We start from the raw sequence: 26541 nt of genomic DNA on the forward strand, positions 1-26541 counted from the left end.
GAAGAAGGTGTGGGCTGTTGTGTGCGGTTTCTTTATTTTCCGCGAGACGACTTACGAGGGAGCGCGCCTGGCGAGGAAGGCAAGCGCCTGCCTTGTCGATTTCTGCTGTTCTCCCGCCCCCACCCCCCCACTCCTTCTCTTGGGTTCAGGTGGAGAGCAATGTTTGGGGGGGGGGGATGTGCTGGGAGCCCCACCCGGGCCTGGCCTCCTTTTTGTATTTGTTTGTTTCATTTTTGTCCCTGCCTGCTGGGTCCCCCAGTCTTCCTAGGCAGTCGACTCAGCGTCCTAACGGGGGCACGCGTGGTGCGGCGTCTCCAGCACGGTGCTCACAAATAAGAGCTGGGGGAAGGGGTCGAGGCAGATAAACCCATGGACTGGAGAAAACCAGGCTGTTTCATCTGTCCGAACAAGTAGGAAGATCAATGAGACGAGAAAGAGAGAGAGAAAGAGAGAGAGAAAATGGTCCGATTGCAACGTGTCAGATCTTGCAACCCCCCCCCCCCCCAAAACACAACAACAACAGTCATCAAACACAAAAACACCTCAGCTGACCAACACCCCAGGCCTCCAGGGTGGAAGTAACCGTGTGTTGCCAGCGCAATTGTGCAGTGGCTGAAGGCAAAAACAAGGATCTGTGTTGGGAGACGGTTGTGTGTGTTCTTTTCTTTCTCTTCTCTCCTGTTTTCTCGGAGTGCCAGGGTTGCCAGAAAGGCGCATCGCTGGCTGCGTAGCCGACTCAGTTTGCAATTATTCATGGTGTGTGTGTGTGGGGGGGGGCATTCGTCAGGAGGGTAGTTTCTGAAAAGCCAGAGCTGGTGGGGAGCTGGGTGAAGACGTGGTTTTGTTTGGCGTGTTTGCTTTTGTTGGAGGGGGGAGGGGCGCGATTTCTTTAGCTACCCCTCACCCCTGTCCGGGGTTCTCCGGAGTCTGTCCCATGGTGCCGACTCTGGCGGGGGGTGCACCCAAAGAGGGCACCTTGGCAATGTGTGGCAAACCTGGTCCTCCCCCCCACCCTCAGCATGGTGTACTAGGGAGGCTGCTGGAGCTTCCACCGCGTCCCGCCCCCCCCCCCCCCGCACCCGCAGACAATCAGAGACCTCCGCCCCCCCTTGCCGCCTCCCCCGCGGCGTCCCCCGCCGCCCTGGCCGCCGCCACCTCCTAGTTTACCCCGTGCCGGGGCTCCGGCGTGGCCACCAGTCACGTAAGCAGAGGGCCGGGCGCGCCGGGCCGGGCTACCCCGCACGGGGCGGGCCAGCGGCAGCCGAGCCGGGCTCCTGTGGCCGAGGAAGCCAGGGGGCTTCCTCCCGGTCCCTCTCCCGAGCGTCAGCGCTGCAAGCCCCGCAGCCCCCCGAGAGGGGTTCGGGAACCTCAGCGCCCCAGTCAAAGTCAACTTCGTGTGCGTAATCAGCCCCTCGGCCCCACTGCCCCCCCTCCGGCCGGCTCCCCGCGGGAGTATTTTTAGCTCTCTTGCTTCTATTTGCCGCCGCTGTTTGGCTCTGCATGACGTGATGCCAGCGGCCCCCAGATTTCCCCGAGAGCTTGGGGCGCTGCGCCTTGCGGGGCTTAGCTGTGGGGGCCCAGCTCCAGGCCCTCGCCCCCTCCCCAACAGCTCTCGCTGGCGAGGGTGACCTCCAGCAAACTACGGGCGACCGTCGCCGGGTCCTCTATTATGCCCCTTGCAAAGAGAAGCGGCCCACGGGAGGCTGCTTTATCCTCCCCACTTTTGGTACCCCCCCCCAACACCTCCCGCTGGGTCTGGGTTTCCTGGTATGGAAAACGGCGGGCCCTACATCTGCCTCATTTTATTGGGGGCGCTTCTTCGCGCTGGCGCCGCTCGCCGTTGTTTTCTGCTCGCTGCACACAATGCCCGCGCGTCACGGCGGTCCGCGTGTGCACAGCAATAACGCGAGTTGGGGGGCGGGTCGTGCGTGCGCCGGGCTCGGGCACTGCGGGTCGCTCCGCGCGCGCGGGGCTTGTTTTGCTTCAGAGCCCCGCTTTCCGAAACGCTGACATCATTCACTCGTTGGGGGAGGGAGGGGGATCTGGGCGTTCCGATAGGACTCCAGCATTTCTCAGGTCCCTGGTTTTTGGAAGGAAGCAGGGATCCTAGTTGTTTAATTATTATTATGATGGGAGGGGGGCTCAAGCTTTGTTTGTTGGGCAAGTTATTTTTTCTTTTTTGCTTTTTAGGTCACTACTGCAAAGGGCATTGCTGGCCGGCTCAGGTGCACAACCTCCCCGCCTTCATTTCTGCCAGTTCCCCTGTAATCACTTGATCTCAGTTTCTCCGCCTCCTCCTCCTCCCCCTCCCAGCTAGAGACACATGGTTTCCACATGGAGACAAACTTCTTTCCTCTGACTGGACTTGACCTAGCTGCGTTGTTCAGCCTATCGCCAGCTTCAGCTTTCTCTGACGTCACGCGTTGCTGAGGCCAGAGACTGGTAGGTGGAGCCAGGAGGCAAGCCAGGAAATCTCTGGGAGCTGTAGTGTGGCCAGCTGGTACAATCCCTTCTTAAAGGGACGCTCTTCTCCCCTGAGAACGGGTGTCAGCCTTGATTCTCCATTTCGGGTTCTGTGAGACCTTCCCGAAATGCACCAGTAGACCCTGGTCACGAGATCACACGTTTCGTTTTTACTGTTGTTTGCAAAGTACTTACTTGGCAGGAGCTTGCCTTATTTTCCATTGTTGCCAGAACTGCTTTTCATTGCCTCTTTGAGGTTTCCGTAGTAGGAGTGCTCACCAAGCTGTGGCCACAGTGTTGAATTATTCCCAGTAGATATGGTGCGTCTCCTCAGGGGAGGGTATTCAAATTAAGTCACCCACTACTGACGGGGGCTGCTCTGTGCAAGGCAAGGATTCCCAAGGATGTGTGGGTGCATTTTCCTGCCGTTCCAACTGATGTGACTCCTTAAGGATCTCAGATTAAAGGGCTCCAGAAATATTAATCATGGAGACTAGGACCAGTTATCACAAAACCAGAAGTTTTACGTAAGTCACCTCTGGCTTGGTCTTCTATAACTATTTGGGGTCCAGTGAATGGAGGGGGGGCCGGGTGGCCGCCTAGGACTGACTGATCGTTAGAAAAATATTTACTTCCTGTTTTGGAGAAGATTAAAACTGAAAGGGAAAAAGAACCAGACTCACAGAAAAGCTGCTCAGTGGACAAGCAGAAGCTGCTGTTAACAGGTGACATCCAGAGGATAGTAATGGGCTGCATAGTCAGTGTCTGGGCAAGGTTGCTTTGGGGGGGCAATGCTTAAGACAGAGAAGAATGATTACATGGGAGTAGAGGTCATGGATTACTGTCTGGGGTGGATTAGCTGGGTTTGAGGGTGAGGTGCTTTCCTAGGGGCATGGACAGGCCAAGGAGCAGCCTCTTCCTCCTCATGGAGGAAACTGCTGCTTTGTGGTGTCATTTGGCTCCTCCCTGCCTTCCTCGCCTGATCTCCTCTGCTCCTGTCCAGCAGGTCCACCCGCAAGCACGTTTCTCGGTCATGACTCTCTGCTTGACTCAGACTCTTCCCTCTGTCAGAATGGCTTCATTCTCTTACTCCTCTAGGGTTATCTGTATCTTACTCATCCTTCAAGACCTAGGTCAGCTCCCACCTCCTCTGACAGCCTCCTCTGGCTATTTCTTAATTCAGGGTAGTTGAGAGACTGAGAGCTTTACAGTGAACCCAGAGCAGGGCCCAGACTCCTCCTCCTTGCTGCTTACTGGCTTTGTGACTTCGGTACAAGTTAACCAGCCTCTCTGAGGTTCCTTTTTTGTAAATTGAGGATAACAATAGAACCAGCCTCACATCATTGCTGAACAACTAAACGAGGTGCTCCATTTAAACATTTAAAGTCCCTGGAATATAGTAAGTGCTCAATAAATAGCCTCTTCTCTGAGCTTTGATAATCAGTAACCATGCAATCTTCTACCCACTACCTGTGTATTAGCTTTATCTTCCCAGGGAGATGATTAGCATAAGGGAAAGATCACCTATAGCATTTCAGTGTATCCCACCATTGCATATAGCATTCCACTGGGCATACAGGAGACACTTAATATGTATTCTTTGGTTGGATTTGTCATTTACTGGCTATGGCACAGTGATCAGGTTTGAAGGCCAGGGGACACAGTAAAGACTTTCTGGGGGCTTGGAGAAGTGTTGGAAATTCTGATCTCTTCCAAGGAAAGAGGTTCTCCTGTAATCAACATAGGTTGCTCTTGGCCTTTAAAGACCAGGGGCTGCACAGAGATGGTAGGTTAGGGTTGGAGAGTTGAAAGTGCCCACTGTCATCCGCTATGACCCAGAAAGTGAATCAGTTACTAGCTTAGAGAGCAGGGGACTAGGGAAGCCTTGCTAAAATTGAGGACTTTAATGGCAACTAATGTTCAAACAGGTCACATTTCTACATAGCAGGCAACTTACGATTCATTCATTCATTCTGCAAATATGTATTGAGCATGACTATGTGCATTCGCTTTTCCCTGACAACTCTGTGGGTTGATTTATGGTGGGAGTGGAGTGGGATATTTGTTTTTCGGGGGCTTTGTGAAAAGAACATTCTTAAGTCAGGTCTTTATTTTTGTACTGCATCCTAAATTATGTTTCTCAGATTCAGCCCCCACCCCCCAAGTTTTAAATAAAATTTCTGCCCACTGGTAAATGCCAGAAGAAGACTTTGAGGATGTTGTTGTGGCTTTCAGAGCCCCAGAGCTCCTAGGGACTGGGCACACCACAGAGGGGACCCAAGGGACCCTTAGGAAATTGGAGAAGTTGAACTGAGCCATTCCTGGTGTGTGTGTGTGGGGGGGGGGAAGGAGGTCCCATCAGTTCCAAGACAAAACAATAGCTGCTCACTGACCCTCCATGGCTAATGGAAACACTCTCCCATTGACACACCCAGAAATGGGGGTTTTTATCTGAGGATGGCTGGGCAAGAGTTTGGAGGGAAAACTCAGGGAAATGAAGACGATTGCATGTTGCAGCACCAATTAACTGTGTTGCATAATATAGGTACTGGCTACCATTTTTGAGCATGGATTCTATACCAAGTATGGGGCTAAATGTGCATTATCTCCTCCAATCTTCACAACAACCCCATGATATGTGCAATTTTATTACCCCATTTTATGGAGGGGGTAACCAAGGTGCAGGGATGTTGAGTAACTTGCCCAAAGGTCATATGGTTTAGTAAGTGGCAGAGCTGAGTTTCGAACCTAGGCTTCTGATTCCAGAATGAGCCTGCTGTCTTAAGCACTTATGCATGTACACATTTACCAGCCAAGGAATGAAGTCCAGAGATGTAAAATGACTTGCTCAAGGTCACCCAGCCACCCAAAGCAGAGCTGGTATTTGAAGCACTCTGTTGATTGTTCAAGGTCTTCCTGTACATACCCTGCTTAGAAAAGGTTTAGAAGTGAGGCCGAGGACAGAAGAGCCAACCAGAGAGGATTTTTGTTTTGTTTTGTTTTATTTTGTTTTGTTTTTGTTTTTCAGACTTGTTCAACTCTCTTGGCCCTAACTCAAGTTTAGGCTCCTAGGAAACACCACCCCCTCCTGCTGCCTTTCCCAAGTCTGTCCTCTGGGCATATCAGAGGACTTGGGCTGTTGCTATGGTACTGGGGCCAACAGCAGGTTCATCAAAAGCCGGGTCTTTTGCCTTTTAAAAAAAAGCCTGGCCCTGCAGAAATGAATTGGCCACAAAGATTTGCATCCGTCATTGTGGCTTATTCTGTTGTAGACCCCCCCTGCCTCCTTACCCCATTCCTCCTCCCTACCACCACCACTTTCTATAAATACAGTTGGATAAATATTGATTTAAACTGGGTTTCTGGAGGAGAAGCACATGGCTGCCCTGGCCTGGTCTTCGCTTAGATACCACCAGTATGCCAGGCCTGACCCACCTAACCCCCCGACAGCTCTGGCTTCCAAATGACCCGTTTGGGGAAGGTGAGTTGTGGTTTTGTGGCTTTTCAGTTGAGAGAGAGAGAAGGAGAGAGACAGAGGAGAAAAAGGAGTAAAAAAGCAACAACCCAGCAAGAAATAGGAATCTTCTTGTGGAATGAAGAAAGCAGTTTTCAGCAGGCAGGAATCAGGGGTGGGAGGCACATACTGCAGTCTGGCCTGCTGAACCGTTCTCTTGCCTTTCCCATTCTTCCTTCCACTCCATGTCGGGGTTTGTTTTTATTATTATTATTATTTTTTTTAAGATTTTGTTTATTTATTTGACAGACGGAGATCACAAGTAGGTAGAGAGGCAGGCAGAGAGAGAGAGGGAAGCGGGCTCTGTGCTGAGCAGAGAGACCAATGTGGGACTCGATCCCAGGACCCTGAGATCATGAGCTGAGCCGAAGGCAGCGGCTTAACCCACTGAGCCACCCAGGTGCCCCATGGGGTTTGTTTTTAAAGGAGGCAGGTGGTAAGATAGAGTGTCAGGGCTAGAAGGAACCCCAGCGGTCACAGCATCCATCACCCTCACTGTAGAGATGGGAAGGTGAGGCCCAGAGAGGGACAGTGGCTTTCCCAAGATGACACAGCAGAGGCAGAACCAGACTCTTCTGGGCCTCTTGCCTGGTGGTGAGACTGTATTACAAGCAGAGCCCCAAACGGGGCTTTTGTTTTACAGGTCAGGTGCTTATAAAGTCAGCAGTTCTTAAACCTGGTTTACTGATCCTAGGGTGTGTCCAGTTATTGCAAAGGTCATTGCAACATTCTCAATAGTCTTTCAAAATGAAGCTCATTTGAATTTGCCATTTAGAAAAAAATATTTTCTTTTACACGGCGGCTGGAGGAATCAGGAGGAGCCCAAAGGCAGTGACCGTGGCAGGATGGCTACCCAAGCCTTATCTGAGGAGGAGAAATAAAAGTCTTCCCAAAGGGGCCTCCTCTGGGAATGGTGGGTGGAGTTCTCGGCTCACACTGGAGAGAGGCTTCCATTCCGGAGGGACCAACACCTGCTCTCTGGCTCTTCTGCTACTAAGGGGAAGTAATTGTCGCTGATATCATTGTCCCTGAGTGGCCTGGCTGGAGGTGTGAAAGCTGTCAACAGCTGACTTGATCTCTCTGGCCAAAGATAATGGGAACTTACCACCACCCTCCAGAGCTTGAGGCTTCTTCTTTGCTTCCTCATCTTGGCCCGAGTTGGGTTAGGCCACTTGCTTGTGAAACATTTTGAAAGTTCAGGTGACCCTTGCTTTGAGCAATCAATCTCCAGGAAATATACGTAAATAGGAACCCTTTAAAAAAAAAAAAACACACACAAATTTAGATTGGAGAACCTCTCTTTAAAAGGCCCTTGCGGCAAATCGTTTTATAATCTGTGGAACTAGGCTGCTTATCAGGAATTCTCCCTACATTTGTTCTGTGAATTTCTTCATTCATTCATTCAACTAATATTTAAAGAGCACATACTACTGCTTTATGTCAGGCACTGCTGTGCTAGTCCAGCCCTCATGCGTGGAGTGTATACTCTATTCCAGTGCTAGGTTTTAGAAATTCACTTGTCTTAAAGTGAACCCCAACAACGTAGCATTGCATCTGACTTGGACTTTGTGTCTTTGGTTCTAGCCATCATTGCAAATGGGACAAAAATTTATCTTAGGTTTCCTTAAAGGAATAGTCCCTCTCCCCTCCCTGCAGCCCCTACCCTCACCCTGTGTTTAAAATCTTTTGTGCTTAGTCTTTGTCTTTGTACTTTTTACAGATCTGACTCCCCACCCCCTGCCTGAGCTTAGGAAACTAAGTACCCTGTAAGCAGCCTTGTAAATAAACACATTCCACTCTCAGTTCTTTACAGATTGGGGCGTCTGTACTTGGAGGTGTGTCCATAACTAGTGTTCCTACCAAGCCCACTCTCCCATATAACAAACATGCCCTTGGCCACATACCTCTTATATCCAACTCCAGCATCTGCTAAGGAAATTTAAACACTGCAAAATTAGAAAGATAAACATAGTGTCCTGGGGGAGATTGGGAAATTCAAACTAAAGCCAATAAAAAAGGGATTTGGATTACCTACAGTTCGAGATATTTTACTCTTGTGTCTTTATGGCCATTAGCAAGAATACTTGAATAAAGATGATTTGGGATAATTTTGATACTGTTGCATTAAAATGGAGGGTATGCCCAGGGCTGCTCTGTTTGTGGCCGTGGGTGGCAGGTGGGAGCTGGGGTGGCCTCTGTTTTTCTTTCTGCAGGGGCCCAGAGCTACCCTATGGCATCCCTGTGTTAACCTCCCTCTTCCTCCACCACACCCAACCTCCCATACCATATTTCTTGACTCCGGAGACTCTGAGTGCCTTGCATGCAACTTTCTTTCATTCTTTCTAACAGCTGTAAAATTTAGCTCAATTCAACAGATAATTACTAAAACCTGCCAGGAGCCAAGCCCTGTGCTTGGTGCTTTCAAAGGGCAGACGGTATGGTCTCCAGTTCCAGCTCATATTCCAGCACAAATGATAGACAAATAGAGACCAATAAATAATTCTTGCCTGTCTCCTAGGAGTCTGATAACCTGTCCCCAAGGGGACTGCTGACAAGTGCAATGTTGTCTCTGTTTTCCAAAGGCATAGCGATAATAACCCCTTTTACTGAGCAGTTACTATGCACCGGCACAATGCTTAAGTGCTCTGTATTAAACCCTCACAATCATCCAAAAGGAGGGTGCTAGAATTATCCTGATTCGTAAATGAGGAGAGCCTCAGCCTTGGCAAGGCTACGTTTCCCAAAGCCACATGCTAGCACAGAGTGGAGCTGAGGCTCAAACCTAGGTTTTTCTTTCTTTTTTTTCCTTAAGAGAAGTTGGGCCTCAAGGGGCAAGAGGCAAGAGATGGAATCTGGAATGTCTGAAGTCCAAGCTGAGGGTTCCCCTTGGGGAATGCCTCCCTGGAGTGAGTTCCTTTACTTCCCACTCCTCCTAGGGCATAGAGAAGGCCGCTGAAACCTTCCAGGGCTCCTTGGGTACTGACACTAAAGTCAGATTAAGGCCCGTTTTCTGAAGGGCAATAGTCCTAGGGTGTCGCTCCTTGCATGTGCAGTACCGCCTTGCCCAGCACCCCCTGGGGAACTCACCCAACCAGTAGAGCTCCTGTGGCTCTGCACACTAGGGTGTCAGGGGTGTGAATCCACACCCTATCAGGCTGTACTAGGTTTGCTGAAGGTGTTCGAGCTTGTAGGGCAACTGGTCTGGCCCTGCTTGGAGCCAAGGGCTTCTGCCAGAGAAGCTGGGGTGGGCGGGGGCGGGGGAGAAGCACGTGTGAGTGGCAGAGATGAGCTGGAGACCCTGGCTGCCACCGTGACCGCGTGGGCCAGCTGGTTCCGGTCAAGCGGCATAGGTCCAACCTCTTCCTCTCCTCAGTGGAGATCGAGGAAACAAGAGTGATCTTCAATATAACTGGGTTCATGTCGCGGACTTGTTTCAAACCTTTAAGTAGTTTCTTTCCTATCTCACCCTTACTGTTGAGAACAAGTGTGGTCTCCTAAGATGGGCAGCCTTGGCCTCTGCTGGGAGCTTGTTGGAAAGGGGACTCCCAGGTCCCGCCTCAGACCTGCTGAATCTGAATCTGTATTTCACCACGATTTCCAGGTGATTTGTGTCCTCGTTAAAGTTTGAGAAAGCCGGCCTAGACAGCCCTTGTGATTGCCCTGGTCTTTCTGTCCACCCAAAGCCATCCTGCAATTTACTATTTATCCTTTATCCTACGTATCACGATTTACCCTGAGTTTGCTTGCTTGTCATCAGTGTGCCGGGCTAGAATACAAGCACCGTGAAGTGAGCCCTGGGTCCGTTGACTGGTTTCATTCATGATTCTGTCTTCAGCATCTAGCTTAGTGCCCCACACAGAACAGATGCTTAAGGAATAACTATTGAATGAAGGATGAGTTCTCTCTCTTTAACCTTCTGACCTAGTGTTTCTCAACAGGGGAGCTACTGGTGAGACAGTTGTTCTTATGCGGATTAGTCCAGAATACTGCAGGATGTAACATCCTTGGTTCCTACTCACTAAATGACAGCAGACCCTCAGTCATTGTAACACTCAAGAAAGACTCTCCTACTTATTTCCAAAGCCTCCCAGGGGATGGTATTACCCTTGGTTGAGACCACTGCCCTAAACAGTTTTGTTTGGTTGGTCTGTTTAAACATACCTTGATGTATGCTGTGGGGTGCCAGACTTAGAAAATCTAAGTTTGAATCTGGTCATTACCTGTGTGACCTTGGGCACATCTCTTAACCTTTCTGGACCTCATCTGCAAAACAGGGAGTGCAGAGGAGCCCATGAGCTGACTGTAGGAGCAGCACTGTGTACATAGTTGGCTGTCATGGCGTGGAAGCTGGTCCACAAAGGGAGGCAGATTGTTCCAAGCTTTCTGGGGACTCCCAGAATCCTAGAATCAGAATGTTGCGGCTGGAAGAGATGGCAAGATCACGCTCATCCTTAAGCAGGCTAGGAAGGGCCTGGTGTTTTTATCCTAAATGGTGCATCTCAGCCCTAAGGCAGCAGGCTGGGTGTGTGACTTAACAGTGTCCAGGGCCTGGCAGGGCCTAAAGAGTGACCGCCGCAAGTTTCTCTGCCTGGAAGGGAGTGGTGATGCCAGTGGATGGGGGCAGGGCGGCTTGAGCCAGGCTCCTGGCGGGGGAGGGAGGGTTACCCAGGACTGTGGCAAGAATGTGGGGTATCCTCTTACCAGCAGGGAAGGCCTCTGGCAGTCTTTTTTTTTTTTTTTTTTTTTTAAGGTTTTAAAATCAAGTTGCATCTACCTTTGAAAGTAGAGATCATTGGATCCAAAGCCTGATACATGCAACAAAAGATAGGAATAGTATATTCTTGCTTTTGAATATAGATGCAAACATTCTAAGGAAAATACTAATTCATGGAAGGAGCAGTGTTTCAAAAGAATAACATACCGTGGCTGAGTGGGCTCTATGCCAGGGATGGCTGAAAGTCACGAAATCTACCAGTATAAATGATTATAACCACAAATTAAAGGAGAAAAATAAGGGACTAGAGCAACAAATGATGAAATGTCATTTGAAAAAAGTATTCAGGGGGCGCCTGGGTGGCTCAGTGGGTTAAGCCGCTGCCTTCGGCTCAGGTCATGATCTCAGGTCCTGGGATCGAGTCCCACATCAGGCTCTCTGCTCGGCAGGGAGCCTGCTTCCTCCTCTCTCTCTGCCTGCCTCTCTGCCTACTTGTGATCTCTGTCTGTCAAATAAATAAATAAAATCTTTAAAAAAAAAAAAGAAAAGAAAAGAAAAAAGTATTCAGGATGCATTCCCGATGAAGGAAACCATTTCCATACAAGAAAGATTATTGAGGTTAGGCCCATGGCTTGTGGTCATCACCAGCCAGGGAGTTGATTCCAAGGCCACCCTTTCCTTAGAGAAGAATGAACCTTAAGCCGAAAACAAAAGCAGGCTTTTGGGATGTAACCTGATATTTAAAGGTTTGGGGCTCATGAATTTAAAATATCAGAAAACTTGGGGCCCCTGGGTGGCTCAGTGGGTTAAAGCCTCTGCCTTCGGCTCAGGTCATGATCCCAGGGTCCTAGGATCGAGCCTCAAATCGGGCTCTCTGCTCAGCAGGGAGCCTGCTTCCCTTCCTCTCTCTGCCTGCCTCTCTGCCTACTTGTGATCTCTGTCGGTCAAATAAATAAATAAAATCTTTAAAAAAAAATCAGAAAACTTATTCTAATTAATGAATTGATTTATATGTCACAAATCAACCGGAAAAAGACTTATGGAGATGGGTAGAGAGCACAGGACGGGAGTCTTTGGGCCTGAATCCTAATCCTTGCTTGGTGGCTTTGATAGAGAGCAGCTGTGTGGCCTTTTGGTCAGTTATGATATCTCTCTGGCCCTCAGGTTTCTCATCTGAAAAATGGAAAATGGAGACTGGATTGAGAAAGAAGCTTAATGATGTAAACGTCTATGAAGTAAACCATGAAATGTTATGGGGGGGCATTAACTTGGCACGTCCCTAGCAAAGTCCTTTTCCAAAATCCGGAAGATCGTTTCAGTTGCACCCCCAAGTGGGATGGGTGTTCCGGGGCAGCAGGTATCTTAGATGTGCCTATGAACTGAGTCCTGCAATGCAGATTTCTTCTTGGATCCAAGTTAATGCAAAAAAGAAGGGAAAGGACATTCGAGAAATTAACACATCCATTATAATCACCGAAATAGGCTGCTGTAATAAGGGCCATTTAATAAAATTGTAAGAAGCCCTTTTCTAAGGGGGAAGAGATAGGCCAGGATGGAAGTCAAGTGCAGCTGTTTGAGCCTCTGCCAGTGGCCTGATCTCACCAGAAAACTGAAGTTAAAAAACAACAAACTTCCAGATTCAGCAGTCTCAGACGAACACTGCCTCCCCCTGCCGTTTGCTCCCGCCCCCACGTCCTTTCTCTCCCTGTCTCCCCAGCTCAGGCACCTGGGTGGCTCGGTGCTTTTCCGAGCGGTGGGGATGTCAGCCCGCAGCCCTGGCGACTGGAGCCCTGGGAGGCGGCAGCTACCTCTCGGGTTTAGCATTACGTCATCCTTTCTAGACCCAAATTTATCTCGGCTGCACGCAGACCCGCAGCTCTGAGCTGCTGCTGACTTGAGGAGAGCTTACGCATGAAGTTAGGCAAGGCTGACTCACTGGGCACAAGGAAAGGTTTTCTGCTGCTCTTCACGTTTTTGGGCCCTGAGGGGGAAGGAGGCTGTGTTGTCATTTTGGGGTGGAGGATGGAAAAAGACGTATAACTGTTAAGGCTCTCATTTAGGAGCTCAGGACTCACCCTTCCTCCATCTTCAGCCTTCATTGCTTGGACCCCCCCCCCCCCCCCCCGCCATCCTTACAGATAATGGCAGAAAACCGTGCCCTGCACACCAAGCGTTTTGCACTTTCAGGGAAGTTCTCTTAAGCACCAGGTGTTACCAGTGCGTGACTTTGGACTTGTAACTTCACCTGACGGTCCCTTCCCCTCTTTCCATCTCTCCTGTCTGCAGAAAAGATGTAATACAGACCAGTCTCCATTGTTCATGAATCTGCAATAAGTCTTTTGGAAATCTGCATGGAGTAAACTGACAGAAAGGACCCCTAAGAATGGAGAGCTTTGCCTGCTTGCTCCAGGAGGCAGCACATCCCCATCTTGGCTGTGTTTGTTAGAGGCCTGGGGGATTCAGGGGGACTTTTCCCATTTTCAAATAAGGCTCCCCTGAGAGAGATACTTTAGGGAGAGGACAGGATCAGAGATTGTGGGTAAGATTCCAGCTTCTGGATTCTTCTCTCAGTTTCCCCATCTGCGTTTGTAGGACACACTGGATTCATTTGAATAAAAGAAAGGCCACAGCTGCCTCTGGGTTCCTCCAGGCTGGGACTGGCGCTGAGGGATGGTTTATGAAGAGTATTCCTTTCCCGAGGCTAGAGCCCCAAGCTTTGTGCTGTGGGAGGCCATTGTGGCCAATGCCAAAGCAAGAATTCTAGAGGTCAGCCAGAGCAGGGAGAAGGAAATGGCACCTTCAGTTGCTATTGGAAAAGAATGACTTCCTGTCTATAAATCTGCCCTTAACACTGCCCACTGCCCTCCATCACCATTACCTCTGCTATTCTTCAACATAGGCAGGTGGGCCTTTTGGGTGACTCTCACCCTACTTTCCATTTCCTCCTCTCCCTCTTGGTCGTTGCTCTAAAAGAAGGGCTAGTTAATTAATTCATCTGGAGGTCAGCTGTGAAAGGTCAGGCACGTGCCCTGAGCATCATGCTTTCTCTTAATAACCTGCGAGGGCATACGATCTACAGATTTAAACCCATGTGTATTTTCAGTTGGTACTTTTTTTTTTTCTTTTTTGATTGCATGTCACATGGTTTATCTCCCACTGGGGAGACTTTTATTTGTCATGAATCTACCTCTTTTAAATTCCTGCAGTAGCACTTAGCAGTTTGGGATCTAAAGCTTAAGGAGTCTACAAGTAGTAGAAACTAACTTTCAACCTAGTAATTTTTGCCTTTAACTAACAGGTCTTAGCAGATAGCTATTTTCTTTTAAATAATTCCATTCTTCGCTTTGCCCCATAGGTCCTTTGTTGAGAGTAGTTGTTACCAGTATCCAGTGGGAAACCCCAGATCTGAAGTGATCTATTCAACAACAGAAAAAGACTATTTTAAAGTCTTAAAAAAAAAAATGACTCTCCTGTGAACAGCTTGGGAACACCTCTCATTTTGGGTCTCCTTGCATTTGATGGGACATCTATTTGGTTCTTAAACGTGGTTCCAAATGTAATATTCAAAAGGCTGGCATAATTTTGCAGTTTTTGACTTCATTGGAAATTGAAGAAGAAGAGTGAAAGGAGAGAGAGAAGGCATTAAAACGCAGCATGGATCTCGTGACATTTTTGAGAGGAAGATTTTCATTCTGACATGATATTTTTTGCAGTAGCCACTGGAATGACCATAGGGAAGGGGAAATTCTCCCCTCACCAAGAGCTTCCTGTTGTTTTGGATGTCCACCAGCAGGTTAAAATACTCAGGGTGGGAAAACGTTATGGATGTTTATATAATTCCCAGCTTGCTCCTAGAGCATTCAGCACTTATGACCCTCTTGCCCTTCCTCTCCCTAGACCAGTGGTTCTCAACTGGGAGTGACTTTGTGCCCCGCCAGACATTTGGCAGCGTTTGGAGACGTTTTTGGTTGGTAGTGTGCTACTGGCATCTAGTGGGTAGAGGCCAGGAATGCTGCTGGGCATCCCACAAAGCACAAGTCCGCCTCCCCAGCCCTGCCCCCCGCCCCACATGCTTATTTGCCCGAAATGTCAATAATGTAGAAGTTGAGAAACTCTGGTCTACACTTGAGGGCTTGTTAGATTGAGGACTTGAAAAGAGAACGGCAGAGAAGATAGCCGTTGGCAATCCTTTAATGTGGTCCCTGCTCTCTTTAGACACTGCTTTCAGTTCCCTCTCTATGGGGGAGAACAAGAGAGGAAACAATTGCTATAGCTTCCATTAACTGAGTGGCATGTACTAAATGCTGGAATTTTTTCATTTAATCTTCACAATAAGCCCTATTGCCCATAGACTCCTTGAGAGTAGGATCTATGTCTGTTTCTCTCATTACTGTACACATTATGTCCAGTACAGTGCTTGACACATGGCAGACCCTCAATGTTCGGATAAATGGAGTAACTATATCTATTTTATACATGAGGAAATGAGGCTTGGAGAGTCCAGACAGGTAGTATAAGTAGAAGAGTCAGGATTTGAACTGAACCCTTTGTGACTTCTGCACTAAATCACTTACCCACTGAATTATGTCCTTCACTTGCAATAGTGGAAAGGATTTCTAGTCTCTCAAGTCACTAGTGAGGGCCTGAGGCAAAATAAGTTTTTAATCATACAATTAAAAAAACAAAACAAAACAAAAAACAACACCTTGAAAAACCGAACTACCTTTATGTGTGGAAACCAGTGTGGAAGAAGAGCCTCAGGGCAACTTTCTCTGGTACTGGAGGGATCATCCTCTGTTTTTGAACAGTGATCTTAGCTTTTCAAATGCTTATGTGGGCACCAGCTGAACAGCACATTTTGTGATGGGGAAACTGAGGCATGTAAGTTACATAGAAAATTTGCAGTAGTAGATAGAGGACTAGAACATGGCATTTCAGATAAAGAATGCTCCAGGTCCTGGGCACCCATCGGAAGACGCTGGGAAAAGAGCTTTCCGGAAACTGGCTCAAATTCTTCCTTCCCATAAGTAAAGCCCAGAAAACTTCGTCTTTACACTCTGGAGACAGAAGTCGAATGGGACTACATTTCCCAGCTGCCATTGCGGAATTCGGCAAGGCGCAGGCCCACTGAAGTGGTGTGTGTACTACCACTCCCGATGTGCAGTGGGAGGGGCGGGACTACATTTCCCAGGAGGCAGAGGAAGGGGCGGGGAGGGGGCGGGCCTCGGTGCTGCGCCCGCCCCTCCCCCGTGCTCGCGCGGAGAGGTAAACAAACCGCGCGCGGGCTGCCGGCGGCGGCGGCGGCGGCGGGCGCGGCGGGGGCGACAAGGGCGGCGGAGAGCGCGCCGAGCCGTGGCCGGGCTGGCCCGCCCGCCCGCCGCACATGTCCCCGGGCGGCACCGGCCTGTATCCGCCTGCGGCGCCTCCTGTCGGCCGGGGAAGGGAGCGCGTAGAGGTCCCGGTCGCCACCAGCGGTGCCCATGGAGAGGGTGCGGATGATCAACGTGCAGCGCCTGCTTGAGGCGGCCGAGTTTTTGGAGCGCCGGGACCGAGGTAACGGCTGGGCGCCGCCGCCTCCGCCACCACCTGAGCCCGCGCACTCCTTCTCCACGCGGGGAGTGCGGTGTGGCGTGTGAGGGGAGGGAGAGTGCGTGTGTATTGGGGGGGGATGTGAGAAGGAGTGCGCGTGTGAGGAGAGGGGTACGTGCGTGAGCAGAGGAGGCAGGGGTGCGTGCGCGAAGGGTGCGTGTGTAAGAGGTGCGTGCATGAGCAGTGTGTGTGAGGGGAGGTTCGCGTGCAAGCAGGGGTGTGTGAGGGGAGGGAGGGTGCGTGTGTGAGGAGCGGTGCGCGTGCGACAGGTGCGTGCGTGATGAGGGGTGCGCGTGTGCGGGGAGGCGGGGGTGTGTGTGAGGAGGGGAGCGTGTGTGAGGAGGTGCGTGGTAAGGGTGTGAGGAGGGTGCGCGTGAGGGGAGAGAGGGCGGGGAGGGGTGCGGGAGGTGGTGGGAACCCGGAGCCTGCGAGGGGAGGGGTGCGGGAGAGGCTGCGCGGGCCTGCTTGTGCGGGGAGGACTGGAGGACGAGGTAGGGGGGAGGGACGGGGATCTGGGGGCAGAGGGGAGGTGGGCAGAGCAGAGGGAGGTAGTGTGTTGAGAGTGGGCGCCGGCCCGAGGACTTGGGAGGTTGGAGGGAGGTTAGAGCCGAAGGAAGGGGGAGGCGGCGGCCAGGTAGGGGTGGAGGAGGCGAGGCTGGGAGCCGAGGAGGGGTATGCCTGCTGAGGAGCCACTGGGGAGGAGGGTGCGCGCATGTGGGGAGGAGACGTCTGAGAAACAGGTAGGAGGAGACGCGACCCTATTTAGGGACTGGGGCTGGAAAAGATGTAAAGAGACTGGGGAGTGAAGAGTGGGAACTCTGGAAATTATGGTGTCAAGGGAGAAAAATGTCCTCTGAGACGGGGCAGTTGAATGGTTTGAAATACGGGAAAATGGTGCGCTTAGTGAGAGACCCAGAATGGGGAGAGTTAAAAGGGGATTTTGAGGCAGGTGAAATAATTGAGGTGGATGGTAACTAGTCTCAGAAATTAGTGTGTTTCAGTTAAGAATTCTTGGAGAAAAGGATTTTTGGAAAGGGTGGAGAGATTACTTGGTTTAGAAGAAGTATTGGTACGCCTTTCAGGTGATGGGTTGGGTCTGTATATAATGTTAACATGATAAACGTCCTCACAAGGACTGAGAATTTTATCTTCCAGCCAGAAAGTGGAAAAATTTTACCTCCTTTTCTTCTGCTGTTTTCAGCAGCATGTTACTGCAAGGACTTCAGATCTGTGGATCCATGGATTTGAGTAAATTCCTGTTCTCATATCTTTTTCTCTTGCTGTCTCTTTAGAGTGTGAACATGGCTATGCCTCAACGTTCCCCTCCATGCCGAGCCCCCGGCTGCAGCATTCAAAGCCCCCAAGGAGATTGAGCCGAGCACAGAAACACAGCAATGGGAGCAGCAACACCAGCACTGCCAACAGGTAGCAAGCTGGGGAGGTTTAGAAAGGAGAGAGGGAGCACACACTCAGGCAAAAGTTCAGGTCCAACGGACCTCAGTTCTTTAACACCAAGTCTGGAGCAACACTGAATAGTCAGATGAGTTCCTTTACCACCATTTCTGGAGATTTGGCCCTTTTAAACTGATACAGTCTAGATATCATAACCTGACTTTGTGGGGAAGGGCAGGAGTAGAATCCAAAGGAAAACCAAAGAGTTCTTGCTGGGTTTATTAAGTGGGGGCGTCTGTGACTGAGAGGGACAATAAAGTGAAACCTGACATGTGTCCATGCATGCAACCACATGCTAAAAGTAATCTTAGTCCAGCTTTAAACTTGGATGATCCAAGAAGAATTTTTAAATGCCAGAAATAGCTCAGGCAGGATATAAAGCAGAATCAAGGGTTTTGTTAAAGGAATAAAAATTTTTGGTTGGAGTAGGAAGTTAGTGGGCATGGTCTGTTTGTTGTTTAAGGATGGAAGGGAAGACCATGCTATGAAAGTTGTGTCTCTTATTTGATAAGACAGAGTTGGTAAGGGAGATTTTAAAGAAAAACAAAACAAAACAGAAAAAGAATGAAGATGCTTATTTTTCAGTCCAAAGGGTTCCCTAGGAAATGCTTGTCTGGATGTACTCAGACACAGTTGACTTCCATTTTTTGAAGACTTTTGGTAGTGCCTGGCTGTCTTTTCAGTGTTTTGCCCCAGAGGGCCAGGGAATTCTAATGATTCAACTCATAGGAAGTTTTCAAAAGGCCACCTTAAAACCAACAGATGCTGTGTTTTCCATTTATAAGAGGAATTAAATGAGACCTCTTTTCCTGATTCCCCAAAGCTTTGTCTAGAGAATGTAAGAATTTATTTTGGAGAGACACAGAGCAATCTCTGGGAAACTAAGGTTACCTGATGAGTATGGGGAACTCCAGACAGGTAGTTAGGTAGTCACTTGGGGAAGTAGGTTGGGAAAAGAGCAGGAATAGGAGCTTTTACTAATAGATGCAGGAAACTTGAGGCTCCTATAGATAATAATTAGAGCTCAAAAGGTTGGATCTTCCTTCTCTGCATTTTTGACATTGCTGAGGCGAAAGTAGGATTCACTCTTCCCTCTTTGACTCATCTTTAAAGCTGTGAGTTTCCTTTTTTGGCTTTTTCAGTAGGACTATTCTGTGTTTTTTAAACTTAATTTTTAAAATTATAAAAATAGCTATAAGCTTAATATGCTGTATTTATTTATCTATTTAAAGATTTTATTTATTTATTTATTTATTTGACAGACAGAGAAAGAGAGAGACAGCGTGAGAGGGAACACAAACAGGGGGACTAGGAGAGGGAAAGCAGGCTTCCCACCAAGCAGGGAGCCCACCATACAGGGCTCGATCCCAGGCTTTTGGGACCATGACCTGAGCCAAAGGCAGATGCCTAATGACTGAGCCCCCCAGGCAACTCTTACTATGCTGTATTTATGTTTATGTGTGGGTCTAGAAGGTTTTTCTATGATATGATAGGTTTGGAATGAAAATATATAATATGATACATAGCATTTATACAAATAAATTTCAGTTTTCTTGTTCTTCACTGTTTCTATTAGGATCTATATTTCAAGAATTCAGATTCAACCCATGTATAGATTAAAACAGGTTTAAAAAAAATCTTTTTTAAATTTAGAGACATGCAGAGAGTATCAGGAAACCAGACCTGGGTTTTGTCATGCTACAAATATTTACTGAGTATTTCCTCTTTTGTAGAAGTTAGGTAAATGATCTTATTACATTTTCTCTTCATCCCTCTTCTCATCTATAAAATGAAGGGATGGACTACATATTTACCAAGGTCCCTTTCTGCCCTGAAGTTCTGTGACACTGATTTATTGATAGTTCTAGCGATCAGTTATAATATTAGTTATTCAGTATACCACTCCATCAGTACAGAGGCAGCCTCATTACTAACAATTCAAGGATTATAGATGCATAAAAAAGATACATATTTCTAGATTTTACCAGTTACGTTATAGGTCATTAATAAGTCTTTGTCATCTATTGACTTCAATTTTTCTCAGCTTGGGGTTTTGACCCAGTGGTGTTTCTGTTTCATGGTAGGGTTCCTGTTAGGATTCTACTATTGTGTGTGGGACCACAGTGCTAATTACCATATGTTTTAGCAGAGCATATCAGAAAATTTGTAAAACTACAGGCATGCCATGTTCTTACAGTACCCATGGGAAAATAATTACGTATACATTGGACCATCCAAGACTAAGGAAGATAATTTTTCATAGGAATATAAGTAGTAAGAAGGAAGGAAAAAGAGAGAGAAAGAAACAGATTTTAGAATATACTAAGGTCCACCCACGTGTGGGGTTTAGACTGGGGCCTATAGATGAGAATTAGTATGTTAAAGTGAAACACTAGAAATTATTTTTCCTTACCGTTTGTTAAAACTTCTGCTTCCTGGGATAGAGAAGCCATGGATCAAATTCCCATGCTGGGATATGTGAGAAATGGGGTTGTTAGTCCATTTGAGGGAGACTTTATGGGCTTCTGATAACTTGAGGCCTATTACTGGATTTAGTAGAAATTTTATTACATTGGTTACATATAGCAGAAAGAAAGAAGACTTGTAAAAATTTTCCATTTACTAGTCTTCTGAAACAAGGAAGGTAATAGAATTATGGACTATCTGTCTTATTTTCCTGATCAAAAAGGTACTTGTGTGGAAGTTGCTGTTACTAGTATGCATCTTGGACGTTGATATCTTGTTTGTCCTAAGATGACATTTGTTTCCCTGACATCGTAGCATCTTTCAGATACAATGTTGGCTTTTCCCCCCTAATATTCTCAGGTATAATATGATCTTCCTGATATAAAATGTGGTTTTTTAAGTTTATGCTGAATGTTAGCTCCTAATATTATGTCTAGAAATCTTATTTTTATGGAAGTACAAAGGAGAGAAAATAAGTGATATAATGTGATGTTACAAGCATGTACCTTGAAAATCCCAGTAATTTTATCATTTGGGTATCCTTCTAACTGACAGCTCAGAAGTGGGACCTGTAATATTTAATTATTTTTAAAATACCTGGTTGAATTTACTGTGGTCTTGGTCATGGCCTTCTGGCACATTTCCTAAAGATCACCCTTCCTAAGATGTTACTGCTATTAGAAAACCTGGGTGCGTTGCTCTCTGGCTCATTGAGGAGCCTCACGTAAGTTCAAATTCCCAGTTTTTTACTGTTTGGTCTCACAACTGAACAATTTCAAGATTTGTCATCTTTAAACTCTACTAACACTACTCTGCCTGGCTTCATTGTAACACTCATTTTCTCCTAAATATTTCTTGAATCTGCTGTCTTTCCCCTTATCTTCATTACTTCCCTCCTAATGAGATACCATCTATCTCTCACCTGGAGACCTGTTATAACCTCCTAATCGGTATCCATGCAACTACACCTGGCCCATATACAATTCTGACGCATTATATTGGCTAGCTTTCTTTCTTTCTTCAATACACCATGTTTCTTCCTACTTCCGGGTCTTTGCACATACTCTGTTCTTTCCCCTTTGCCAAGTAAGTTGTCCTTAGCTAATAACACTCTTATTTCAGCTCAATCATAACTTCTTCAGGGAAGCCTTTTCTCATCAGGCAAAGTAGATTAGGTATTCACACGATAGCACCCCTACTTTTCCTTCATGGTGTTTATCATAGTTTGTAGAAATACAGTTCTCTGATTGATAAATTCATGTCTCATTCATTGGGCTAAAAACTCCATGAAGGCAGAAGTTGAATCTCTTCTGCTTAAGGATTCATCCCCAGTATCTATCACAATGCCTTGTACATAGTAGGTGCTTCTTAAAAAATGGAAGGTTTTCAAACTCCAGGTAGATTGCCCTCTGTGGAACTGCATTTCTCTTTTGTGCTGATTACCATATTAAAGTATGGAAAGAGACATTATGCAACTCCTGCTTTGGCAAACTCTTGATTACATTATATTCTTTTTTTTTTTTTTTTAAAGATTCTATTTATTTATTTGACCGACAGAGATCACAAATAGGCAGAGAGGCAGGCAGAGAGAGGGAGAGAGAGAGAGAGGAGGAAGCAGGCTCCCCGCTGAGTAGAGAGCCCCATGTAGGGCTCCATCCCAAGACACCGGGATCATGACCTGAGCAGAAGGCAGAGGTTTTAACTCACTGAGCCACCCAGGCGTCCCTGATTACATTGTATTCTAAAGAATGTTAATGATAATATATTTGGAAAGGAAGATAATATGTAGTATTTGAAGAATAATAATCTCTAACTGCCAGTTCTTTTAAATGGGTATTATTACAGTATATTATAGTATTGTATATAAGTATATTATAGCAGACTATAGAATGCTGCAGTTAATTTTAAAAAACACTCACTGTCATCCAGTCATGAAATTAAAGTATTAAAACCTACCTGCCCTGCCAGAACCATAAGTCTGTCAAATATTGGCAATAAATGTTGGTATGAGGCTATGACACATAGTAATTCCATTGTTTTAAGGTGATGGAGAAGGTAATAGTAAGTACCAATTTATGTTTGTATTTTAAGTTGATGAAAAATTTATTTTATTTGGTGTCCTTTGGCTATTAAAGAATCTCACAAGAGCAGCCACATTTCAATTCCTTTGGCTAGGATTGAGGACACTAGAAAATAAAACAGCTTTTCCTTTTGCTTGTAAAGCTTTAGTTTAACTATTTTTTAACTACAGAATCATGAAATGTTTTAGTCTTAGAGGGAATGATTGTATTGTTGTATTTTTAGCTTTAAAGCCTTTTTGGTTATCTTTAGTAGAGGATTTTTTTTCCAGTAGTAGTAATTTGAAATTTGTTATATCTTCTGTTTCTATTCTTAAATACGTACCTGTTAGTTCACTGAATAGTTGAAGGAAACCTTTTTTTTATTGTGAAATTTCTCTTTACTATTCTATGCTTTTCAAATTTTCTATATAAAGAAATAGTTTCTGAGTCTCTGTCGAATAGATAATTCCTAGAATATCAGGACAAAAGTAGAGATTAGTAACAGTTAAACTTTTTGTGATGTTAGTATTGTTCAGTATTTTCAAATGTTGAGTGATTAACACCTCTTGTGTGATGTTTTCTGTGATATTCTGTCTTCCCCTAAAACTGTTTAAATGAAAAATTCTTAAGAATTATTTATACACCTCACTAAACAAACTCAGACTTTCCATTAAATGCTTCATGGAAGCAGAAGTTTGCTGTGCAGAGTTTCCATATTCCCTTATGGAAGTATGTTTCAAGGAGACTTGACGATCATGCCTTGTATGTCAGTAGGACAGCTTCTTCTGTTCCTGTTTGATTAGTGGCCTTTTCCCAGAATATTGAATACATGATGTGGAAGATCACAAATTATAAAAAAGGAATTCAGGATTTCATTCCGTGTAGTTCTCTGCTTTATGAAGGTATGATATTATCACTCATTTTATGATTAAAACACACGTGGCCCAGAGATGGTAAGAGATACTTATTTAGCTTTCGGTGGTGGTTGCTTTAATATCAAGCTGGATTTTCAGCAGAATTTGCATCATTCTAACCAGAGGACACTGTTGACCTGAAGAAAGCTTTTTCTTCTGGATTTCTCCTTACAAAGGGAACAGCATTGCTTTCTTTTGGATATAGCATGATTCTTTGTCACTTCTTAAGTAAAGATAGTTTTCCAGATACTAATTTAATCAAAGAGCTTTGATGGTATCATTTGACAAAATGTATTTCCAGATCCTATTTGTGGTCGATAATGCTGATGTAATTAATATAAGCATACATATTTTTTGTTAGATTATTTTTATTTTTCATTTTGGCTTTCTACATTTTAAATATTGGCAGCTTTTCCTCCCCCTGCATATGTATATAGGAGTGTGTGTGTGAGAGAGAGAGCAAGAGTGTGTGTGTATGTGTGCACCATCTTCATTACTATTTAATGAAGAAAACACATGTTGTCAAGTAAACATATCAATGTATTATTTCAAACTGTGATGAGTTTAATGTAGGAAACATAGGTGATCCTATGAGGAGTATAACAGGGAGGACCTGATTAAGTTTGATAGATGAAGGAAGGCATCTCAGAAGTGGAACCTCTTATAAAGCAGGGGTAAAGAGGTTTTCATGTTCATACACATCTGTTAAATCATTTTTAATTATAGCATGATATTCTGTTTCATGGGTATACCATAATTTGTTAAGCCAGTCACCCATTGATTTAAGTTCTTTTAGATTTTTTTCATTCAAAATAGGGCTATTCAGAACATGTTTTTGCAGATAGCTTTGTGCATTTGTCTACCTAGATCCTTAGGATAAACATGAAGAATTAGAACTCTTGGGTCAAAGGGTAGGATCCATCTTCAATAATAAAAATAGTAGCACCTTGCATTTAATGTACTACTTGTCTATAAAGCCCTTTAATGTACGTTATTAACTCATTTGAATTTCAGAACGGTTCTGTGAGGTAAAATGAAAATATTTTCCTTTTTTTGTTGAGGAAACTGGACTGGCAAGCAAGGTAACTTGTAAAAATAGAACTAGGAAATAAGACAGATCTCTGGGATTTGTTTCTCTGGGATCAGCAAACAGCCCTTGGTAAGAATTTACTTAAAAAGTAAGACTTCATGACCATAGCCTGAAATTCATGTGTTAGCACTCTCCTTTTCTGCTCTGCCTGAAACGCGTTGTCTGCATCTGCTGCTTTTAAGGCTTTCCCACCAGTGCTTTTTCAACTTTTGCAATTTGCTTCCTTTTTCACTAGTTACTGAAACTGCTTTCTTAAAGGTAATTTGTAACCAAATTTACTGAACTTATACAATGTACACAGAACATGCCTCCCAATGATAGAGGAGCTTATGGTGCTTTTGGAAAAATATGTATATAATAAAATGATAAATTATACAAATCAGTAAGATGTTATAAACATGGCTATTTTTATTTGTCAGATGATAGTATACAGATTAAATTATTTAAATTTATAGAAGATTATTACAGTAGGTTATTATAGAAATGTTACAGATTCATAGTATATACTTATTCATTAACTTTGACATGCATTCTAGGAGACATAGGGATTCCATACCTTAGTATAAGTGAAATTCTTTGTTTTATCTGAGTAACTAATTTCTTATAAGAAAAAATATTTGGGGGGTGCCTGGGTGGCTCAGTAGGTTAAAAGCCTCTGCCTTCCGCTCAGGTCATGGTCCCAGGGTCCTGGAATCGAGCCCTGCATCCGGCTCTCTGGTCGGCAGAGAGCCTCCTTCTCCCTCCGTCTCTCTGCCTGCCTCTCTGCCTTCTTGTAATCTCTCTCTGTCAAATAAACAAATAAAAAATCTTAAAAAAAAAAAAAAAAGAAAAAATATTTGGTTTGGTAGACAATTTTGTTATTAATGTTACTATATACATTTCAGGGGAAAAATGTGAGTTTTCTTTTAATTTAGCTTTATGATGTTAGATAAAAAGATTTCTGTGTGGTATTGATTTCCTTACATTTCTTTATTATGGGAAATATTTTCGATAGTTTTTTGAAAACACTATGTAAACACCATTTGTGGAGGCCACATGATGAGAGCTTTGAAGCCATTGAAATGGGCATTTTTAAATTATAGAAGGACATAATTTTATTTTATTTATTCATTTTTAAAGATTTTCTTTGTTTATTCATGAGAACAGAGAGTCAGAGGCAAAGGGAGAAGCAGGCTACCCATGGAGCAGGGAGCCTGATGCAAGACTTGATCCTAGGAACCTGGGATCAGGACCTGAGCCAAAGGGAGGCGCGTAACTGACTGAGCCACTCAGACACCCAAAGAGTGTAATTTTAGTCTCAGTCAACGTATTTTGATAAAACAACTGATTTTCCTTTATTCTTATTTTGATTAGACAGGGACAATTAGGATTCTCTTCAAGGAACTGTAAATCACTTTCTTATGCGATAAGAAACTAGAGGGTAAAATGTAGTAAGTTCGTCTTGGTATTAGAAGAAATGTAAATTTTGAGGTTTTTAATTTTGATTACCATAATCTTGTAGGGGAGTATGTATCTTCGCCATGAACAACAGAAAAAAAGTGATCTTCATATTTCACAAAAACTCTGTACAATTTATTTTTGTTAATACTGAATCTGCTAGGATTGCTTTCTGTAGTCTTTGCTGTCAGTGCACAGAAGTTACAATTTAAAATTCAGACTTCTAACTTGGATAGAAAACAAATTGACTGCTTTGTATGAAGTTGATCTTGGGGTGTTTAATATCATTATTCTCATTGTCAGTTTATTTGTGGCAGATATGCTTACTGGAGACAAAGGTATGTTCGTGTTTTTAACATTGAAGTTGAAGCCTATATTAGAACAGCTGTGTAACGTGTTTCTTTTATTCTGTAAACATTTAAGTATCAGTAAGAATTTAATATTAACTTATTAAGTATGAGTATCTGTTTCATGTTGTTGGCCATTTTCATAAATGTGGTAAATAACTTGGATGTTAATGGTAGAGTGTAACAAGTGTGAGGTACTGTCCTGGGAAGTGAGGGTGTCCTATTCTGCATGTTCACATGAAGGAATTTTTGGGGTGATGAAGTTTCCTAAAACTGGATTGTGGTAAAGGTTATGCAACTGTATAAATTTACTGAAGTTCATTGAACTGTACCCTTAAAATGGGTGAATTTTATTTTATTTTTTTTAAAGATTTTATTTATTTATTTGACAGAGATCACAGGCAGGCAGAGAGACAGGCAGAGAGAGAGGAGGACACAGGCTCCCTGCCGAGCAGAGAGCTGGATGCCTGTCATGATCCCAGGATCCCGAGACAG

General features: G+C 45.3%; 1 protein-coding gene and 1 long non-coding RNA gene across 5 annotated transcripts in view; one reads left to right on the top strand and one right to left on the bottom strand.

Moving 5' to 3' along the window:
- LOC309859477 overlaps nt 1-26541 on the bottom strand; it is a 173127-nt gene that overhangs the window by 48006 nt on the left and 98580 nt on the right. The gene's annotated exons all lie outside the window — the stretch shown is intronic.
- The window catches only part of MXI1 (MAX interactor 1, dimerization protein), a 59837-nt gene that overhangs the window by 1350 nt on the left and 31946 nt on the right, over nt 1-26541 (top strand). Inside the window, exons 1-2 of one of the 4 annotated variants that reach the window (XM_082720187.1) lie at nt 2725-2990; nt 17573-17705. In XM_082720187.1, coding sequence (XP_082576313.1) covers nt 17608-17705 — 98 coding nt within the window. In that variant the 5' untranslated portion in view covers nt 2725-2990; nt 17573-17607. Of the gene's footprint in view, nt 1-2724; nt 2991-3165; nt 3189-15987; nt 16245-17572; nt 17706-26541 lie in introns of those variants that run through there. The other 3 variants (XM_082720188.1, XM_082720186.1, XM_082720185.1) reach the window with 3 other exon arrangements.

The sequence above is a fragment of the Mustela nivalis genome (assembly GCF_964662115.1).
Source record: "Mustela nivalis genome assembly, chromosome: 2".
Taxonomy (NCBI): Eukaryota; Metazoa; Chordata; class Mammalia; order Carnivora; family Mustelidae; genus Mustela; species Mustela nivalis.